Raw genomic sequence first — 19,195 nt, forward strand, 5'->3', positions numbered from 1 at the left:
ATCGCTGCAGTGGTCAACTGCAGCGACCCTTCATCTGTCCCCCTCCGTGCAGAATTCATTAAAAAAAATCCTCCTGCAAACAGCCTTACTCACCTTACCTCGTTCCTGCGACTATCCTGAAGCCCAAGCCTCTGTTCCCTGCTCTGCATTCAGCCGCGTATTGCCGACTACCTGGTCCCGGCTTGATGACGTCATCAAACCGGGACCCGGGTAACCGGCATTACGCGGCTGACTGCAGAGCGGGGATCGGAGGCTCGGACTTCATGATAGTAACAGGAACGAGGTAAGGTGAGTGAGGATGCTTGCTGGAGGATGTTTTTCAATGATCTGTGCAAGGAGAGGGCTGCCTGATGGGGGGGGGGGGGGCATCTGGCTATCAATTATGGGGGAGGATATGTAAAAGGGAGGGTACATATTTACTGGGGGACATCCGGTTAACTAAGGGGAGGGGGGATTTAATAATGTGGCCCATCTGGGCACCTGGGGGGGCCTAACCAAATACTAGGGGTACATTTGGCTATAATGGGGGGCAGCGCTAATCCTGGGTAGTATATCTGGCTATAATGGGGTAATTCTGATCCTGGGGACACATCTGGCTATAAAGAGGGGCACTATTCCTGGGGGTGCATCTGACAATCTATTCTGGGGGTGGCAAACACAGTGGACACATCTGGCTATGCTGGGGGGGGGGGGGGGGGCTGATATTGGGGACACATCTGGCTATACTTGGGGGAGGGGGGGTTATACTGGGGACACATCTGGATATCTATACTGGGGCGACTTTAACTGGTGGCACAGTTTTTATGTCAATAGCACTTTTTTTATTTTTAAACAGGAATTGGTCAAAATTGAGAAATAATACATTTGTTTAATTTTTCCCCAATTTTTTTCCCATTAAAATGCATAGAGAGGAACATTTTACTTGGGACCAAATACCCCCCAATGAAAGCTTAGTTTGTCTTGAAAAGACTGATATATAGATCATTTAAGTGGCACGAGTACAGATGAAGTTATTGCTGATTAAAAATTAACACAACTAAAGCGTCAAAACTGCTCTGGTCCATTAGGGGAAAACAAGGTCTGGATGCGAAGTGGTTAATAACACATACATAATTCTGAGCTGATGCAAATTTCTATGCTGTTATCATGCAAATATATGCAGTTTTAAAATGGCCCAATCATATATAGCAGAGGTAGCATTTGACTGGGTTACTTTCAAGCTGAATAAACTTACGTAGAGTTTGGATACAAATTTTCATCAACTTGGAACTGGGTGCATCACATTGTGCATCCCTAATATGTAACATGTTCATCACAGTAAAGTATAATAAAGATGCGTCCCTCGCCATCTTCCCGAGTGCCTTTGGTAGCTTGGTATCGGTCCCGGTAATCTGGCTCAGTCGCGCCACTCGGCTCTTCTGCACATGCACGGCCCATCTCAGGTTTATTTTAAGTCTTGTAATCAAGTTCAGGCATGTACATTTACTTTATATTCTGGCTTATACTTTTTAACCCAGGAAAATCTTCTCAAAAGTCAGGGGTCGTCTTATATGCCAGATGTCGTCTTATAGGGTGGGTGCTGAAACTTCCGAGCCAGACTGGAGAATCTGCGGTTGCCACATACGGTGGGGGGAGCTCAGGAACGTCCGCAGCCGCATCCCCACCGTATGCGGCAACTGTATGAAAGCAGCAAGGGCGGTGCTGGTAAGGTACATTGCTTGCCGTGATTGGTTGGTTGTTGTATACTGGATACCACATACAGTACAGCACCAGTATCTGTACCTGTTTATACAGTTTAGCACCAGTACATACAGTACAGTATACAAATGTCCAACAATCAAGAAGGGTAGTCTTATACGGCAAGTATATCCCAAAATGTATATTTTAACTTGAAAAGTGGGGGGTTGTCTTATACGCCCTCAGTCGTCTTATACGCAGGAATATGTAGTTTCACAAGTGCATGAAAGCAAAAAGAAACTGCTGTACATTTCATAAATACTTTTATGTTTGTTTTGAAATAAAGTTTACAGGGGCAATACACAAAAGGTGACTTCAGAGGACACATAACTGAGATTAGCCCTAGACAATGCCTGGCAGCTCCATGTTTGTGACTTTGAAATGGAAACTTTCTAACTATGACCTAAGTTACACATGCTTGTAAAGATTAATGGTCTTTGTTATCTGACAAACTCAGGAACACAAGTAATAAAGGAAATAACTGTAGTTGAATAGTACAATTTCCTAATGCAAATACTGTATTCTGATGTTATATACTGGTATACTGTTTTTACCATTACTGCAATGTTACAGAAACTATGTAATGCAAATTTGGAAATCTCAAGTCCTTGAGACTGCTGAGCAGATTTACAAAGTTCAAATAGAAATATTGCACACCTTAAAGGGAACCTGAAGTGAGAGGGATATGGCGGCTGACATATTTATTTCCTTTTAAACAATACAAATTGCCTGGCAGCCCTGCTGATCCTTTGTCTCTTAGTCCCAAATCACACTACACGGATGAAAAACTGATGAGCGAAGAAACTGATCTGTGGAACAGATACGTTTTTAAAAGGCATCAGTTTTTCATCTGTCAACCTCCGTGCAGTCAAAGCAGTGCGTCCATCGCTCCGGATTTATTGCAGCCTCCGCAAACTTGCACTCCGTTTGGCAGAACGTGCCAAACAGATCCTATTGATTAACAGAGGATCTGTTCACCTCCATTATGATCCGGTCCATTTAATTCTGCTAAATGGACCGTTATTAGCGCATCAGGAAAAAGGGGCGCCGCATTGATAAAAGTCAGGCGTCTATCGGCACAAAAAATGTACCCTTTTTGCTGCAAATCGGCAGCTGCATGCTTGTTTCAGGTGTGCGATTCAGACACTACTGATGCTTTAATGAAAAAGAGGACTGCCAGGCAAAAGGTATTGTTTCAGAGGAAATAAATATGACAGCCTCTATATACCGAATGTGTACAAATGGAAACAGGCCCTAATTCATACATGTATAATTAATATGCAAGTACATAATTGGTGCAATAATTAGTGATCATAATTAAGAATTGGGAGATAAAGTAAAGGCAGGTAAATCCCTAATATGGGAGTTGAAAAGGTGTCAAAGTACCAGAGAAGTTTGGTTATTTTTCACCACAGTAAAGAGTAAATATGCATTGATATTTACAACTGAACATTCAATAAATGTCCCTAAAGCTGTCATTATTTATAGCATTGAAAGAATCAGTCAAAATCAATCAGACTGTTTGGACCAGTGCACACCTCTAGCACAGAGGTGTCAAACTCAAATACAAAGTGGGCCGAAAATGTACACTGGGACCTAGTCCCAGGCCAACCTCAATTTCTACTGGCCACCTTCCTCCCTTGTAAAGTTCTCTGGTGTCTAGTGGTCCTCCCTCCCTTATACAGTTCCCTGGTGTCTAGAGACCCCCAGCCTCCCCTTTACAGTTTCCTAGTGTTTAGTGCTTTCCCCTACCTCCTCATATGGCTTCCCTGGTGTTCTAGGGTTTCACCTCCAATATAGCTTTCCTGGTAAGTCTACTTATCATGTGAGACTAATAGAATATAGGTATAAAAATACCCTATAGGATGTGATTTAAACAGCAATCCTGATCCATAGCTGCATTTGCTGTGTATTGTATTTAAGAACCCGTTTACACAAAGGCATATAGTTTATCCTCCATCTGTGAGCTCAATAAATTCTACATACCGGTAACTCAACCTTTCAAACACATTTCTGAGTATTACGAGAGACAGAGAAAGAGGCAGCAGTATTGTGTGAGAGAAAAACAGAAGGAGATTGCAAGAAACTAGAGCTCGACAACATTACTTTCACATAGGTACCTATTCTGTTAACCAATGATTAAAGTTCAGAATATTATAAATACACGGTTGCTTACCTTGCTATCTTTTCTGTTACTGCGTAAAAATCCAAAAAGTCCCTTTTTCTCCCTTTCTGCTGTGTCACTACTTGAGGAAAGATTACAATTCTTTTCTGAAAATAAAATGTGTAAAGGTTAAAACATAAATAAATGCAAAAGTCTATCTCCATGCAAGATATTAATGTGACTGTCTTCATAAAATGCAATACATACACCTTGTTATAGTCTGTGTCAGACCAGTAAACTCCTGCTTTCTTCTAGGTGGCTGACTCTCATAGGCACCTTAAACCCTTGCCACAGGGCAACTAGAATAAAACTAATATGCAACTAAAGCAAGATATCACTGGGAAACTGTGCCTGTGCTTTAAAGGCTGGACTTTGGATAAAAGATTAGTTATCACATATTGATGAACAGCAGATTTACAAGGCCATCAAGTAATAACATGCCAGTTTATAGCACTTGTTCTCAATTTGTCATAGAACTATGTATCCAAAGTTTTGCATGTTTCATAAAAGCTAAACATGAACAAGTAATGGTTAACATTTACTCTTATTTTGCACAGAGCTTGGCAAGAAATAGTGCTTATAAGGAAATGGAGGTTACACAGCACTGTTCAGGTTTCTGTGCTCATTTAATTGCATTTCATGAACATCTCAACCTCAGGGGCGAGAGACACATGAACATATGGCTCTCCCCCCTATGCACCCACCAGCACTACACATATGGTATGTAAAATTATTGTGCAATCTTTCTTTGAGATAGAATGTACCGTACATGCACAGAAGGTGTGTACATGTACGTTGGGGGAGCACACACCTATACCCATGCATAGCATGCAGTGCTGCCCATAATTATGTATACGCCTGTCAAATTTTTAATTAAAGGAGTACTGTAGGGGAGTAGGGGGAAAAAGAGTTAAACTTACCTGGGGCTTCTAATGGTCCCCCGCAGACATCCTGCACCCACGCAGCCGCTCACCAATGCTCTGGTCCTTGCCTCCGGTTCACTTCTGGAATTTCCAACTTTAAAGTCGGAAAACCACTGCGCCTGCGCGGCTGCACCCTCGCTTCGACTAACGTCACCAGTATATTGCACAGGCCCAGTACAGTGTGCGCATGCACAGTATGCTACTGGTGATGTCAGCGGGAGCGAGGACACGGCCATGTAGGCACAGTGGTTTTCCGACTTTAAAATAGGAAATTGCAGAAGTGAACCGGAGGCGGGGACTGGAGCATCAGTGAGTGGCTGCGTGGGCACAGGACGTCTGCAGGGGACCATTAGAAGCCCCGCCCTGGGTAAGGGTCCCCTAGCCCCCTACAGTAGTCCTTTGAAGTTACTTTTATTCAACTAACAAGTAATTTTGTGATAGGAAATGACATAGGTGTCTCCTAAAATATAAGACGACGATGAACAAGAGGCATTATTGTGGGCAAAAAAAACAACATTTCTCAGCTTTTATTTACATAAAAACTGAGATAAAAGTGTCCAGTCCAAAATTATTCATACCCTTCACAAACTGTCACAGTCTGTGGGAACATCCAAAGTTCTATACCATTTCAAATAGTCCAAGCTGTTCTAAAGCATCCTAATTACCCTGATTAATTGGGAACAGCTGTTTTAATCAACTTAACAGGAGCAGCTCTCTGCAGTTGGTTTGTGGACAGTCATAGCTAAGACAAAGGAGCTCAATGAGGACCTGCAGCTGCGCATTGTGGCTGCTCACAAGTCAGGAAAGGGCTACAAGGCCATTTCTAAATGTTTTCAAGTTCCAGTGGCTACAGTGCAAAGTATTATTAATAAAAATACTACATGTTCTGAACTGTTGAAAATCTCAGAGGGCGTGGTCAGAAGCCAAAAGTGACACCTGTGCTGGCCAGGATGATCATGTGAGAAGTGAAAAAGACTCCAAGGATCACCACCAAGGCCATCTTGGTGAATCTGGGCTCTGTTGTTGGCAATGTCTCAAGGCAGACAATGCAACAAACAGTGCACACTGCTGGGTTCCACGGACGCACCAAGAAAGACACTACTTCTCCAGATAAAGCACACAAAAGCTTGCTTGGCCTTTGCAAATGCTCAAATGGGCAAAGAAGAAGACTTCTGGTCTTCTGTGTTATGGTCAGATGAAACAAAAATTGAATTGTTTGGTCTCAATGATGTTTCCTTCATTTGGTGTAAAAAAGGAGAAGCCTTCAACCCAAAGAACACCATCCCCACTGTCAAACATGGTGGTGGGAACCTAATGCTTTGGGGGTGTTTTTCAGCCAATGGACCAGGGAACCTCATCACAGTAAACGGCGCCATAAAAAAAAGAGCAATACATGAGGATTCTCAACGACAACCAGGCAGTCAGTAGAGAAACTTGGCCTTGGCCACCAGTAGACATTTCAGCATGACTATAACCCAAACACACAGCAAAAGTGGAGAAGAAATGGTTAGCAGACAACAACATTAACATTTTAGAATGGCCCAGACAAAGTCCTGACTTGAATCCAATTAAGAATCTGTGGAGGGAGCTAACGATCGGGGTGATGGCAAGAAGACCCTCCAACCTGAACGGTTTGGAGCTCATTGCTGAAGATGAATGGGCAAAAATACATGTGGAGACGTGCAAAAAGCTGGTCTGCAATGATAGGAAGTGTTTGATTGCTGTAATAGCTAATAAAGGCTTTTCTATTGATTATTGGGAAGGTTTAAATAATTTTGGACTGGACAGTTTTGCTCAAATGTAAATAAAAGCTGAAAAATGTTTTTTTTTTTTTTTTTTACAACAATAATGCCTCTTGAACATTGTCTTATTATCCTTTGGGAGACACCTGTGTAATTTCCCATCAAAAAATTACTTGCTGGTTAAATAAAAGTAACGTTAAGTAAAAAATTGCCAGGGGTATGAATAATTATGGGCAGCATTGTACATACTGTATGGTTTCAGCCAGCACAAGTGCACTGACAAACAGAGTGCCTGCCATCTAAAAAAGCAGTGGGGTAGGGCCCGCAGCCCGAGCTCTTGAGGGGCCCTGTGCTTGTCCTGACAAGACACTTTCTTTCCCCCCATGCGTGACACCCTATGGTCTGGGGACAGTTTTGGGGGGATAAGTTAACCTACAAGTGTGTTTTTGAGTTATAGCTGGAAACCATTGGGTCCAAACAAAACCCAAGAAAACACACAGAGTAAACAAGAGCATACAAACTCTATGTAGATTGTGTCCTGGCTGGAAAGGGAACCTGGGACTATAGCACTGCACTGCGATAACGTTAGCATCGTTGCCTCGGAGTTACTGTAAAACCATATATAATTTTTAAGGTTTTTTTCAAAGTACATAGTCATGTCACTGACTATCCTCAGAGGAGCTAACAATCTAATTCTACCATAGTCATAGTCTAATGTCATACCATATTATTATTATGTATTTATATTGCACTGATATCTCCAGCAACACTTTACAGAGTGCATAGTCATGTCACTGTTTTTAGAGGAGCTCAAAACCCAATCCTACCATAGTCATAATCTAATGTTCTAACTATATTATTATTGACATCATGTGCAGCACTTTACAGAGTAAATAGTCCTGTCACTGACATGAATTAATGGGAATTATGGGAATTATTACCCTGAAAGTCTTTGAGGAGTGTGCTTCGCTTGCCGTGGGTGAGTTTAGCAAACTAGGTTGCAAGCAAATTGGCCCGAATTGCGGTGGAGGGGGCCTAGGTCCAAATTCCACATCGGGGCCCAGAAGACTCTAGCTACCCACTGCAAAAAAAGTATCTTGTTGCTGATTTACAACAGAAAACTGTATTTCTTTTAAATAGCCAATCAGAATCAAACTGACCTGCTATAATAATGGAAACCAATAGGACCATAAGGTATTGTAAAAATTATTTGTGTGGTAAATTATGCTCATATGTGGTAATGCATTTGAAGAGAGTATATGAAAGCTCTGTAAATACAAATTAATGCAAGTTTTGTTTCCTTTTCAGCAGACCACTTCATAAACACCCCTCTCTTTAATGCCCATATAGTTCATACAGACCCTATTCTTTCATGCCCATATAGTTATTTTGCTTGAATGCTTCCTCCTGAGCACAGCAGTGTTGGACTTGGGACATGCGATTGCATGGACCATGTTATATCAAGTAAACAACTTAAAAATGTGTACACTTCAGTAAGGAAAATGACGGTGCCCAGCATCTCCTATGAGGTCTTAGTTTATAGATAGATAGCGCTCCACTCCGCACTTATTTGTTGGAAAGTTCATCAACATTCATCAAAAAACGCCAAGACAGTTCCCCCTTAGGGGCTGCACTCACCCAAGTCGTGTGACCACTGTGAGACTGGTCAACAAACGCCTCTATCTCCTCCTATGGCCGACTGCCCGATCTCAGTCCTCAGGGTTTCCCCACTCCAGGCAACAATCCTTAGGCCCGGTTCACACTTGCGGTGGCCCTCCGGAATCGCCGTGCCGGAGCCGCACCGCCTGCAGAACGGACGGAACGGACGCACGGCATAGCAATTAAAGCCTATGCGTCCGTTCACATGGGTCCGTTCTGCAGAACCGGAGCCGGACCGGATCCGGGCCGGATCCGGACTCCGGCCTCCGTTCCAACATGCGCTATTTTTTCATCCGGCCCCTCCGGCAGCCGTATCCGGGGCGGAGCCGGACTGCACCATCCGGCCAATACAAACAAATGGGAACCGGAGGCCGCACAACACACTGGCTGAGAAATCCGGATGTTCTACCCCACTTCCTATGCGGATTTTTGCGGCGATATTGGCTGGGGACACATGGGCAAGCATTTTGGAGTGGAGCAGCACGAGCTGGAGGTGTTGGCAGGATGTTGGCAGCATGTCGGAGGTGGAGGTGAGTGCTAAACAGCAGAGGGCCTGATTCCACAGGTCCCCCTTCTGCTGACCTCCCAGACCCCAACATTTTTTTTTTTTTTTACGTTAACTTTGCCAAACGGATCCGGATCGCATCCTGATTACCACCTGATGCAACCTGACCGGATCCGGATCGGATCCGGATCAGAACCGTACGGTTCCGTTCCGGATCCGGTCCGGATCCGGTCAGGTCATCCGGTCCGTTTGGCAAACAACCGCTAATGTGAACCGGGCCTTAGTGTAGATTTCCCGCTGGTTACTCCTTGTAATGTAGTCCTGATATAGTGCCCACCTCAAACAAATTAAGCCTCATATAGCGTAATTCCGTTATAAAAAGATAGTGCTTTATTCCATAAAATATACTCACAAACATGTGAAGTTTAACAGCGCATAGAGTGTTTATACGGGCTCTCTAAGGAGTGTTGCCTGGAGTGGGGAAACCCTGAGGACTGAGATCGGGCAGTCGGCCATAGGAGGAGATAGAGGCGTTTGTTGACCAGTCTCACAGTGGTCACACGACTTGGGTGAGTGCAGCCCCTAAGGGGGACCTGTCTTGGCGTTTTTTGATGAATGTTGATGAACTTTCCAACAAATAAGTGCGGAGTGGAGCGCTATCTATCTATAAACTAAGACTGTATAGGGGGACTTGCTGAACCTCAATAGAGCGCATACACACGGGAGATTTTGGGCTATAAGCGAAGAAAGGAGTGAATTACTTTGTTATTTACTGCACTGTTATACTGAATTCAACTTTGTATATATTTGTGTAGCCTACTTGCAGCGCTGTACATTATACCTATAGAGACGGCATCTCCTATGAGGAGATAGAAGCCGGCACCAGAAAGAGCGAGTGACAGGAGGATTCAAAGCGCTGCGGATGGAGAGGCGGGAGATGCACGCCTTACACTGCTTTATACTCTGCATTTTATACTGCTGGGCAGGGAGAGTAAGGCACGATGCTGGAACACAGGGGAAGTGGGCAGAAGAGCAGGGCAGGAGTGGGTGGAGCACGAGTGTGACCAGGCAGGTCAAACATAATGCAACATGGGGAAAGCACTTGTGAGCCTATTTGATGGCTCTGCAGGCCAGAGTTTGGGATTAGTGTGTTTAATAAAGCCTTTAGAGTTAGCACCGTGAAATACATAAAAAATGCACTGCAAACCGTCTTCTTCTATGCTCCCAACTTGATATATCCCAAAAGTGCTACTGTATTATTATAATTTAGTATTTATATAGCGCTGACATCTTCTGCAGCACTTTATAGAGTATATAGTCATGTCACTAACTATCCCTCTAACGCCTGCCATAGTAATATGTCTTTCCTCTCTTTCAAGTGCCTCTTTATCTTGCCCACATATAACAACTTACACGAGTATTCGAGTAGATATATCAATCCAAACAAATAGCAATTGATTAAGGTCTGGATTTTAAATGTCCTATGACTACCTGCATCCTTGAATGTATCAGTTTGATCAGCAAATGGGCATATCCTACATTGCCCACATGGATACAGTACATAGCCTCTAGGTTTCATGTATGACTGTAACCATATTCAATTAGAAGGGGATCACTTTCTGCAATATTCACACCTCACCAATAAGTCCTTTAGATTAGGAGCACTCTTGGGTGTTATTCTTGGATATTCACCCACAATATTCTTTATTTTAGGGCTGACCTGCAGAATATGCTAATTCTGTGTCAGTACAGACCCTAATTGTGACCAGTGTATCCCATATGTGGAAATAAACCTAACTGGTTCCATGCCATTACCTTGCTACCTTCCACCATTACACTGCAGTTGTTGATCCCTGGGTGTATTAAGAGCCTTTTCGTATGAGCCCTCCAAAAAATTCTGTTCATAACCTTGAGCTTTCAGTTAGATAATGGAGTTCACTTTGATTATATAGATGCAGCCCTAGCTGTGCTTTTGCTTCAAACAAGCAACTTTTCCTAAAATCACTGATTATACAGAAAGAAACATTGTATGGAGTGAAACAAATGCAATGGTTGCAATGACACTTACATTTTATGTGACAGTTCTTTATTATAAGTCCCTGCTTTGCTGGTTCTATTTATACTTATGCTATTTTGTCCAGATGCCATTAAGACCCATATCTACTAATATGGTCATTATTAACTTTTGAAAATGATCATGTGAAGCTAGTTTTAAATAGACAAAAATCTGTAAAGCATAAAGTAATACAATAATAAATGCCATTTCCTTTATATAATTTAAGTAATACCATGTTTGAACAGAAGAGGGCAGTAAAATGTCTATGATGACAGCAGTAAGTAGTTGGAATAGGTATAACTCTCACAGGAGGCCTAGATAGCTTGATTGTTCTGTGATTGGAGTGTACCAGTCAGTGGTGATGAATAAACAAAAAATAATTAAAGCAACTGACGAAGAAGGCTCAAGAAACTCAAGAAAGTCTTCCCCTCTCTTAAATATGAACTCCACTACTAACAAAAAAAAACAAAAACAAAAAAAACAACATTACATAGAAACCATTAGCCAGTAGCAGTTATTGACTGCATCTTGACAGCTATTGACATATGCTATTATATAATTATTATTGCATAGCTGCATAAATAAACTGGTAAGGGAAGGGCTACACAGTGAGTCAGTCTGGCTCCACATCATTTCACAATGCTGCCATTCTATCAGAAAGAGCTGGATAGAAAGGGAGAACAGAATAATGATCACACCATTTAAAGTGAATCCAAAGTAAAGCCTGGAACCCACTATTAATCACTGCAGCATTTCAAAATCGCTGGAGCGATGTGTGCAGAAATTCCTAGTGCGATTGTAATACCCTGATGCTTGGAAGTGCTATAGAGTAAGCTTTACAGCGCTTCAGAATAGAGGAAGAGGTCATAGGTGCTTCTCTATGACCAATCAGAGAAGCGTCGATGACCTCTTCCTTTGGGGGAGGGGCTAAGCAGGAGTAAGCAGGAAATCCGGACACCTGGTGAGTGTAATAAAGTTTTGGGGGTTTTTTCGCTCGGCCCCCAAAGCGCTGCAAAATTGCTTTACAGTGCTTATATACTTAGTATTGAATGCTACATATCCTGCAATTGTGATTACCGTAATCGCAATCACACTAGTGTGCTCCCCACCACCCCCTTTCATTGGCAAAGTGTTTTTGGGAATCGCCGGCAATTGCCAGTGATCCTAAAAGGTGGCCAAAAAATGCGCTAGTGGGACCCCAGCCCTAAGAGTGATGTGGATGCTGCCATAATTATTTCCCTTTAAACAATACCAATTGCCTGACAGTTCTGTTGATCTCCTGGCATCAGTAGTGTCAGAGTAACAACCCCAAAACAAGCATTTAGCTAATTCAGTCAGACTTGAGTGAGAACCAGGGCTGTGGAGTCGGTACAAAAATCCACCGACTCCGACTCCTCAGTTTAGGATTCCACTGACTCCGACTCCTCGACTCCGACTCCTCTAATTTGCATATTACAATCTTGTTGATTGAAAGTATGCAACATGAAATTCGTCTCTTAACTGCCAACGCTTAGGAATTTTAAAAGACAACTGAAAGTGAGAAGGATATGTAGACTGCCATATTTATACCCTTAAGTCATAGATTAAAACTAGTCCTTGGTAAGAGTACTTGTTAAAGGTACAGACCGGAAGAAAAGAACATCTATCAGGCCCTAGGCAATGTAAGTGTGGGTACATGTAAGAGTGATGTGCAGGTACTCTGCAGGGGAAGGAGGAGATTCTTCCTCTATTGCACACTCTTCATGTACAATCTGAACATGGATCTGGCCCTAGGCAATGTGACTGTGGGTACATGTAAGAGTGATGTGCAGGTACTCTGCAGGAGAATGAGGGAATTCTTCCCCTATTACACATTCTTCACGCACAATCTGAACTAGGTTTATGGGTGATAGACAACACCTCTGTGTTCAATGTGCACAACATTCTCAGTGGATTCCTGCAGCTCTATGGGGAGTGCATATGTAGAGTATAGTACTACAGTGTAACACAGTAAACCTGAGAAAGATGAAATAAAAGTTTTATACATATCTGGGGCTTCCTCCAGCCCCCATCAGGCTAATCAGTCCCTTGCTGTCCTCCTCCGCCACCTGGATTTTCTGCTATGAGTCCAGGTACTTGAGCCAGTCTGTCGTAGTGCGCATGCACACACTCCACCGCTGGGAGCGTACTACACATGCGCAGCACTATTGTGCAGGTGCAGAATGCTCCTGGCTGTAGGAGCGGCACGTGGCCGGACTGCGCTGACTGGCTGAATTACCGGGACTCATAGCAGAAGATCCAGGTGGTGAAGGAGTACAGCGAGAGACTGAATGGCCTGAAGGGGGCTGGAGGAAGCCCCATGTATGTATAAAACATTTCTTTTCATCCGTCTCAGGTACCCTTTGATTCGTAGTCACCAAACCAAATTTTAACAACATATCAAATTATTTGATTTCATGAGCAAAGCGAGTGCATACATTTGCATAAATCAGCATCAACGCAGAATTATTTCGCTCTCATTGACCATCTCTATTAGTGACACAGCTAAACATCAGGCTTTATTCTTACAGCATAGATGTTATTTAGTATATATGTTACGGCCAGAACCCGAAGTTTGGCCACTTCTAGTTCTGGCTGGCCACTTCGGGTTCTGGCCGGTCAATGTGCGAAGTGGCCGCTGCGCTGCGGCCAATGTGAGAAATGGAATTATTCCTGTAACATTAATGTATCTACTGGCCGCAGCGCAGCGGCCAAATGTATCACAACTTAGTTAATTTAATGCAATTAAGCCGGTGGCAATGTAACAGATGAAGCCGCCGGCTTTTGCTCTGCCTCTCTCTCACCCCCCCCCCCCCCCCCCCACCTCTCTCTCCTTCTCTTATGGGCAGCCGGCGGGGACAGAGTCGTTCGTCGCGCCAGGAAAGCAGAGCGGGGAGGCTGCAGACATTGCTTCTGCCAGCACCCGCTCTGCCAAGAACGGCAGGATTCCCCTGCCGCGACGAACGACTCCGGGGAGGGGGGGGGGGACACACACACGCCCATAGGAGAGCGAGAGAGCTGGGGGGAGGAGAGAGAGGCAGAGAAAAAGCCGGCGGCTTGATCTGTTACATTGCCGCCGGCTTAATTGCATTAAATGAACTAAGTTGTGATACGTTTGCCCGCTGCTCTGCGGCCAGAAGATACATTAATGTTACAGGATTAATTCCATTTCTCACATTGGCCGCAGAGCAGCGGCCACTTCGCACATTGGCTGGCCAGAACCCGAAGTGGCCAGCCAGAACTAGAAGTGGCCAAACTTCGGGTTCTGGCCGTAACATATATAAGAGATTCCTGTGTACACATCATCTATACTGTACAGTCACAATCAGATATGAATATCTGACTTTAAAAATACAGGGACTGCTTTATTGAAGCAGCACAAGGAACTGATTTTGATTCTGAGAAATAGAACATTTTATCACATTTTCTATTTTAATTACAGTTTAAATTCTTTAGGAGTTGGAGTCGGTGCATTTTTTCCCGACTCCGGGCACCCAAAATTGCTCCGACTCCACAGCCCTGGTGAGAACACCTGATTTACATGCATGTCAGGGGCACAGCCAGGCAACCTGCATTGTTCAAAAGGAAATAAATATGGCCCCCTCCATATGATTCTCCCTTTAACTGTTATACTGGCTAAAAACTAATTTGTGGGGAGAAAAAGTGATAGTCACCGCTATAAGAAAGTTTTCTCTAGTGCATCCTGATTCATGTCTCCTCTTCAAGGTCTGCTGTCCCCCTGTGCATTGGTAAAGTCTGGGGATGGAGTGGGGCAGCAGCTGTGTGAAGGTAGGTGGCATGCATGTATTCACCACAAGTTAATTTTTATAATTTTCCTGAAATAATACTTTAAACCCCATTAAACAGTGTACTTTCAAGTCCAGCGGACAGCATGTGGGCAGCCAGATGTGCTAATCACATGGTTTAGGCCCCATCTACATAACTATGGAACTGCTTAAAGAGACTCTGTAACAAATTTTTCAGCCTTAGTTCTTCTATCCTATAAGTTCCTATGCCTGTTCTAATCTGCTCTGGCTTACTGCAGTCTTTCCTAACTGCACTGTCTCTGTAATAAATCAATGTATCTTTCCTCTGTCCTGTTTGTCGGGCTAAAGCTTGATTGTGTGAAATGTGCAGGGCAGCTTGTGATTGGTAGAAGCGATACACACCCTCTGCAGGCCCCCTGCATACTCTGAATGACTCACACACTATGCTTAGCTGAGCCTATTAGAAGCTGGTTAGTTTGTTTGTAAACACTGCCTAAAACTGTTAATTACAAGCCAGGATTGCAGCAGAGAGTGGCAGAAACAGCACAGAGGGGCACAGGAGAAAATAATGAATAGAATGGTATGCTTTTTATTGTAAGAATATTAGAGTACAAATTCTCTTTAATGATGATAAATAAAACCTTCTAGATAAGGTAAGGAGGTCCCATCCCACTCACAGCTCAACTGCTGCACGAAATAGTAATTTTATAAGGAATTAGCAGTGATCCGATATGTCTTGGATGCATCTGTAATGCTATGCCTTACATTAACACTGTATTCACATCGACTTTAGAACAGTCACCAATGTACTTCAATGCAGAATAGGCCATGCTGCATTTGAAAAAATTAAGCAATGCAATGCAAGCTTGTCACAAATTTATGTACCGCTCATAAAAAACAATTCAAAATTCTTCACAAATAGTTCAAAAATACACAAGAAGAAAGACCCAAAAACCAATGCTTACTATCCTACAGTATGGCAGGTTTCACATTAGCAGCCTGTGTTTTAGTTGTGGTGCGATCGGATGACACACCGCTAAAAACAGGCTTTGAAGATATCGGCAGTAATGTGTGGTAAAGTAACTTTTGGCAGTTACACACAAGCGAAACAGTTTAACCACTTCAGGACCGTAGGCTTACACCCCCCCTAGTGACCTGGCTATTTTTTACAATTCAGGCCACTGCACCTTTAAGGGCTCGCTGCAGGGCCGTACAACTCAGCACACAAGTGATTCCCCCGATCACCTTTTCTGCCCACCAACAGAGACTTCTGTTGGTGGGCTCCGATCGCTGCTGTGATATTCACTTATTTTTTTATTCATTTATTTTATTTTTTTAAAATAAATTTGCCCTTTTTTATTTTTTTCCCTCCCTCCCTCCCTCCCTCCCTCCCCCCGCCAGCCAATCACATTGATCGGCTCTCATAGACATCAGCCTATGAAAGCCGATCGCTCTCTGAGCCTCCCAGGGGGACAGTCGGGTGTCACGGCAGTCCCCAGTACAGCGGTGTCTTAGATCGCAGAGCTGTACATTGTAAATAGATGGCGGTTTCGCCGTTAACATTCTCCTAGCGGCGATTGCCGCTGGGAGACTGATGATGGAGTGGAAATTATCTCCTGCAAAACACGCCCCCAGGACTGCACGCCAATTGGTGTTAGGCTGTCCTGGGACTGCTGTCGCGTTCATGCCAATTGGCGTGACACGGTCTTTAAGTAGTTAAAATATCTGCGGTGCCACTGACTTACATGACTTCCAGTCAATGCGCATTGCTGAGGATGTTGACCCATAACGCGCTGATGCTTTCGCTTCAAATCGGATACTTCCGACGCAACACATCGCATCAGGTATGCAATGTCCCATAAACTTTCATTTCTTTGGCATTACCCTGCAGTAAAAAAAGGGTAACGCAATGCAATGAAAACGTCCTAGTGTGAAAGGAGCCTATCAGGAGGTACAGGAGTGTGCATCCAACTTAATGCAGCAAAAACAGGAGATAGTGGCTTCACTGGCTTCTCCTTCAGTGTTTTATCTAGCTTTGTGCAATATTCATGATGACTCAACTTCTACTTAAAGGGAAGGTTCAGGGACTGTTTAAAAAAAATAAAAATCCGCATCCACTTACCTGGGGCTTCCTCCAGCCCGTGGCAGGCAAGAGGTGCCCTCGGCGCCGCTCCGCAGGCTGCCGGTGGTCTCCGGTGGCCGACCCGACCTGGCCAGGCCGGCGGCCAGGTCGGGCTCTTTCCGCGTTCCAAAATGCGCCTCACGGCGGCGCGCTGATGTCATCGGACGTCCTCCGGGCTTTACTGCGCAGGCTCAGTAGTTCTGAGCCTGCGCAGTAAAGCCCGGAGGACGTCCGATGACGTCAGCGCGCCGCCGTGAGGCGTATTTTGGAACGCGGAAGGAGCCCGACCTGGCCGCCGGCCTGGCCAGGTCGGGTCGGCCACCGGAGACCACCGGCAGCCTGCGGAGCGGCGCCGAGGGCACCTCTTGCCTGCCACGGGCTGGAGGAAGCCCCAGGTAAGTGGATGCGGATTTTTATTTTTTTTAAACAGTCCCTGAACCTTCCTTTTAAATCTGAACAGTTGGTCACATTTAAAGGACCTCTGTCACGAAAATCTTAAAATGTAAAATACATGTTAACATATACAAATAAGAAGTACGTTTCTTCCTGAGTTAAATGAGCCATAAATTACTTTTCTCCTATGTTGCCATCACTTACAGTAAGTAGTAGAAATCTGACATTACAGTCAGATTTTGGACTAGCCCATCTTCTCATAGGGGTTCTGAGAGTTTTCTTTATTTTTAAATGCACTTAGTGAATGGCAGTTGCTCTGTCCAACTGCCAAAAAAGTGTACGGTGAGCAGGGAGGCTGGTCAGCATCTTTGTATAAATCCTTTTCAGGGAATGTCTTTGTAAAGAATAAAGGCCATGCTGAGAATCCCTCATGAAGAGATGGACTAACCCAAAACCTGTCGGTAATGTCAGATTTCTACTACCTACTATAAGTGACAGCAACATAGGAGAAAAGTCATTTATGGCTCATTTTACTGTGGAAGAAATGTACTTCTTATTTGTATGTGTTATACATTTTAAGATTTTCATGACAGTTCCTCTTTAAGTAAAAGTTGAGTCATCATGAATATTAATTATTTTGTTCAATTCCATCGCAGGATCATATCTGATCTGCTTTGATCAACTGGTATATGTCTTACCAAAGCTGTTGAGGTTATAGCATTCTAGCCAGTGAGATTTCTGTAGCTGAGGAGGTGTTTAGCTAGGGGATGGATGGGTCAAAACCAATAGTCCTGCTATAGGAACTTACAGTGGGATGCGAAAGTTTGGGCAACGTTGTTAATCGTCATAATTTTCCTGTATAAATCGTTGGTGGTTACAATAAAAAATGTCAGTTAAATATTTCATATAGGAGGCACACACAGTGATATTTGAGAAGTGGATTGTGTATTGGATTTACAGAAAGTGTGCAATAATTGTTTAAACAAAATTAGGCAGGTGCATACATTTGGGCACCATAAACAAGAAATGAAATCAATATTTAGTAGATCCTCCTTTTGCAGAAATTACAGCCTCTAAATGCTTCCTGTAAGTTCTAATGAGAGTCTGGATTCTGGTTGAAGGTATTTTAGACCATTCCTCTTTACAAAAGATCTCTAGTTCATTCAGGTTTGATGGCTTCCGAAGTTCCGAGCATGGATAACTCTCTTTAACTCACATTATAACACCACTAAAAAAGAGAGCCATTTAGTGAGACAAATCACTGATGATCATTACCATATATACTTCTACAAAAATCCATTGTTTAAAGTATGCACCATGCCAACCAATTCAAACAATTTTAATGACTAGAAAAGAATTGGCTCTTGGGTGCATACAAAAAACTTTTATTATATCAAAAAATATATACACATCTACATAAAAACACACAATATAGAATTTGCAAACTACTATAAATCCTTGTACGCAGCTAAACCTGCACCACCGTCGGAGGCCCCTACTGACAACTTTTTTCTAAACCTAAAAATCCCGGTACTATTGCCTGACAAGGCCTCATCCCTTAATGCACCAATTTCCGACCTCGAAGTATTCCTTGCCATTAAAAAATTAAAGAGCGGTAAAGCCCCAGGCCCCGACGGCTTCTCGGCAATCTACTATAAAAAGTTTTAAAAAATTCTCATACCCCATCTTAAGAAAATGTTTAACTCCATCTTGGATGGTAAAACTCCAGCGCCAGAGTTCCTACAATCAACCATAGTAGTTATTCCCAAACCCAAAAGAGACCCCCTAGACATCAAGAACTCTAGACCCATATCTCTCCTGAATCTCGACTATAAATTATTAACGGCCATATTAGTAGCCAGACTAAATAAGGTATTAGGTCCTCTAACACACAGAGACCAAGTGGGTTTTGTCCCGCTCAGACAGGCCCCTGACAACCTTAGAAAAGTAATCAACCTCTTACATATAGTCAAAGCCTCTAAGACTCCTTTCGCCTTACTCTCTTTGGATATGGAAAAGGCATTTGACACAATAGACTGGTCCTTCATGCATTCCACCTTACTAAAGGCAGGAATCTCTGGTTCCTTTCTTCAAGCTGTCAAATGCCTT

The 19,195-nt window shown here is 43.4% G+C and overlaps 1 protein-coding gene across 3 annotated transcripts in view; it reads right to left on the reverse strand.

Annotated features, from left to right (window-relative positions):
• COBL (cordon-bleu WH2 repeat protein) overlaps positions 1-19,195 on the reverse strand; it is a 609,262-nt gene that overhangs the window by 264,426 nt on the left and 325,641 nt on the right. For all 3 annotated transcript variants that reach the window (XM_068236528.1, XM_068236529.1, XM_068236527.1), the window contains one exon: positions 3,914-4,008. In XM_068236528.1, coding sequence (XP_068092629.1) covers positions 3,914-4,008 — 95 coding nt within the window. The remainder of the gene's footprint in view (positions 1-3,913; positions 4,009-19,195) is intronic.

This window comes from Hyperolius riggenbachi, chromosome 5, assembly GCF_040937935.1.
Source record: "Hyperolius riggenbachi isolate aHypRig1 chromosome 5, aHypRig1.pri, whole genome shotgun sequence".
Lineage (NCBI taxonomy): Eukaryota > Metazoa > Chordata > Amphibia > Anura > Hyperoliidae > Hyperolius > Hyperolius riggenbachi.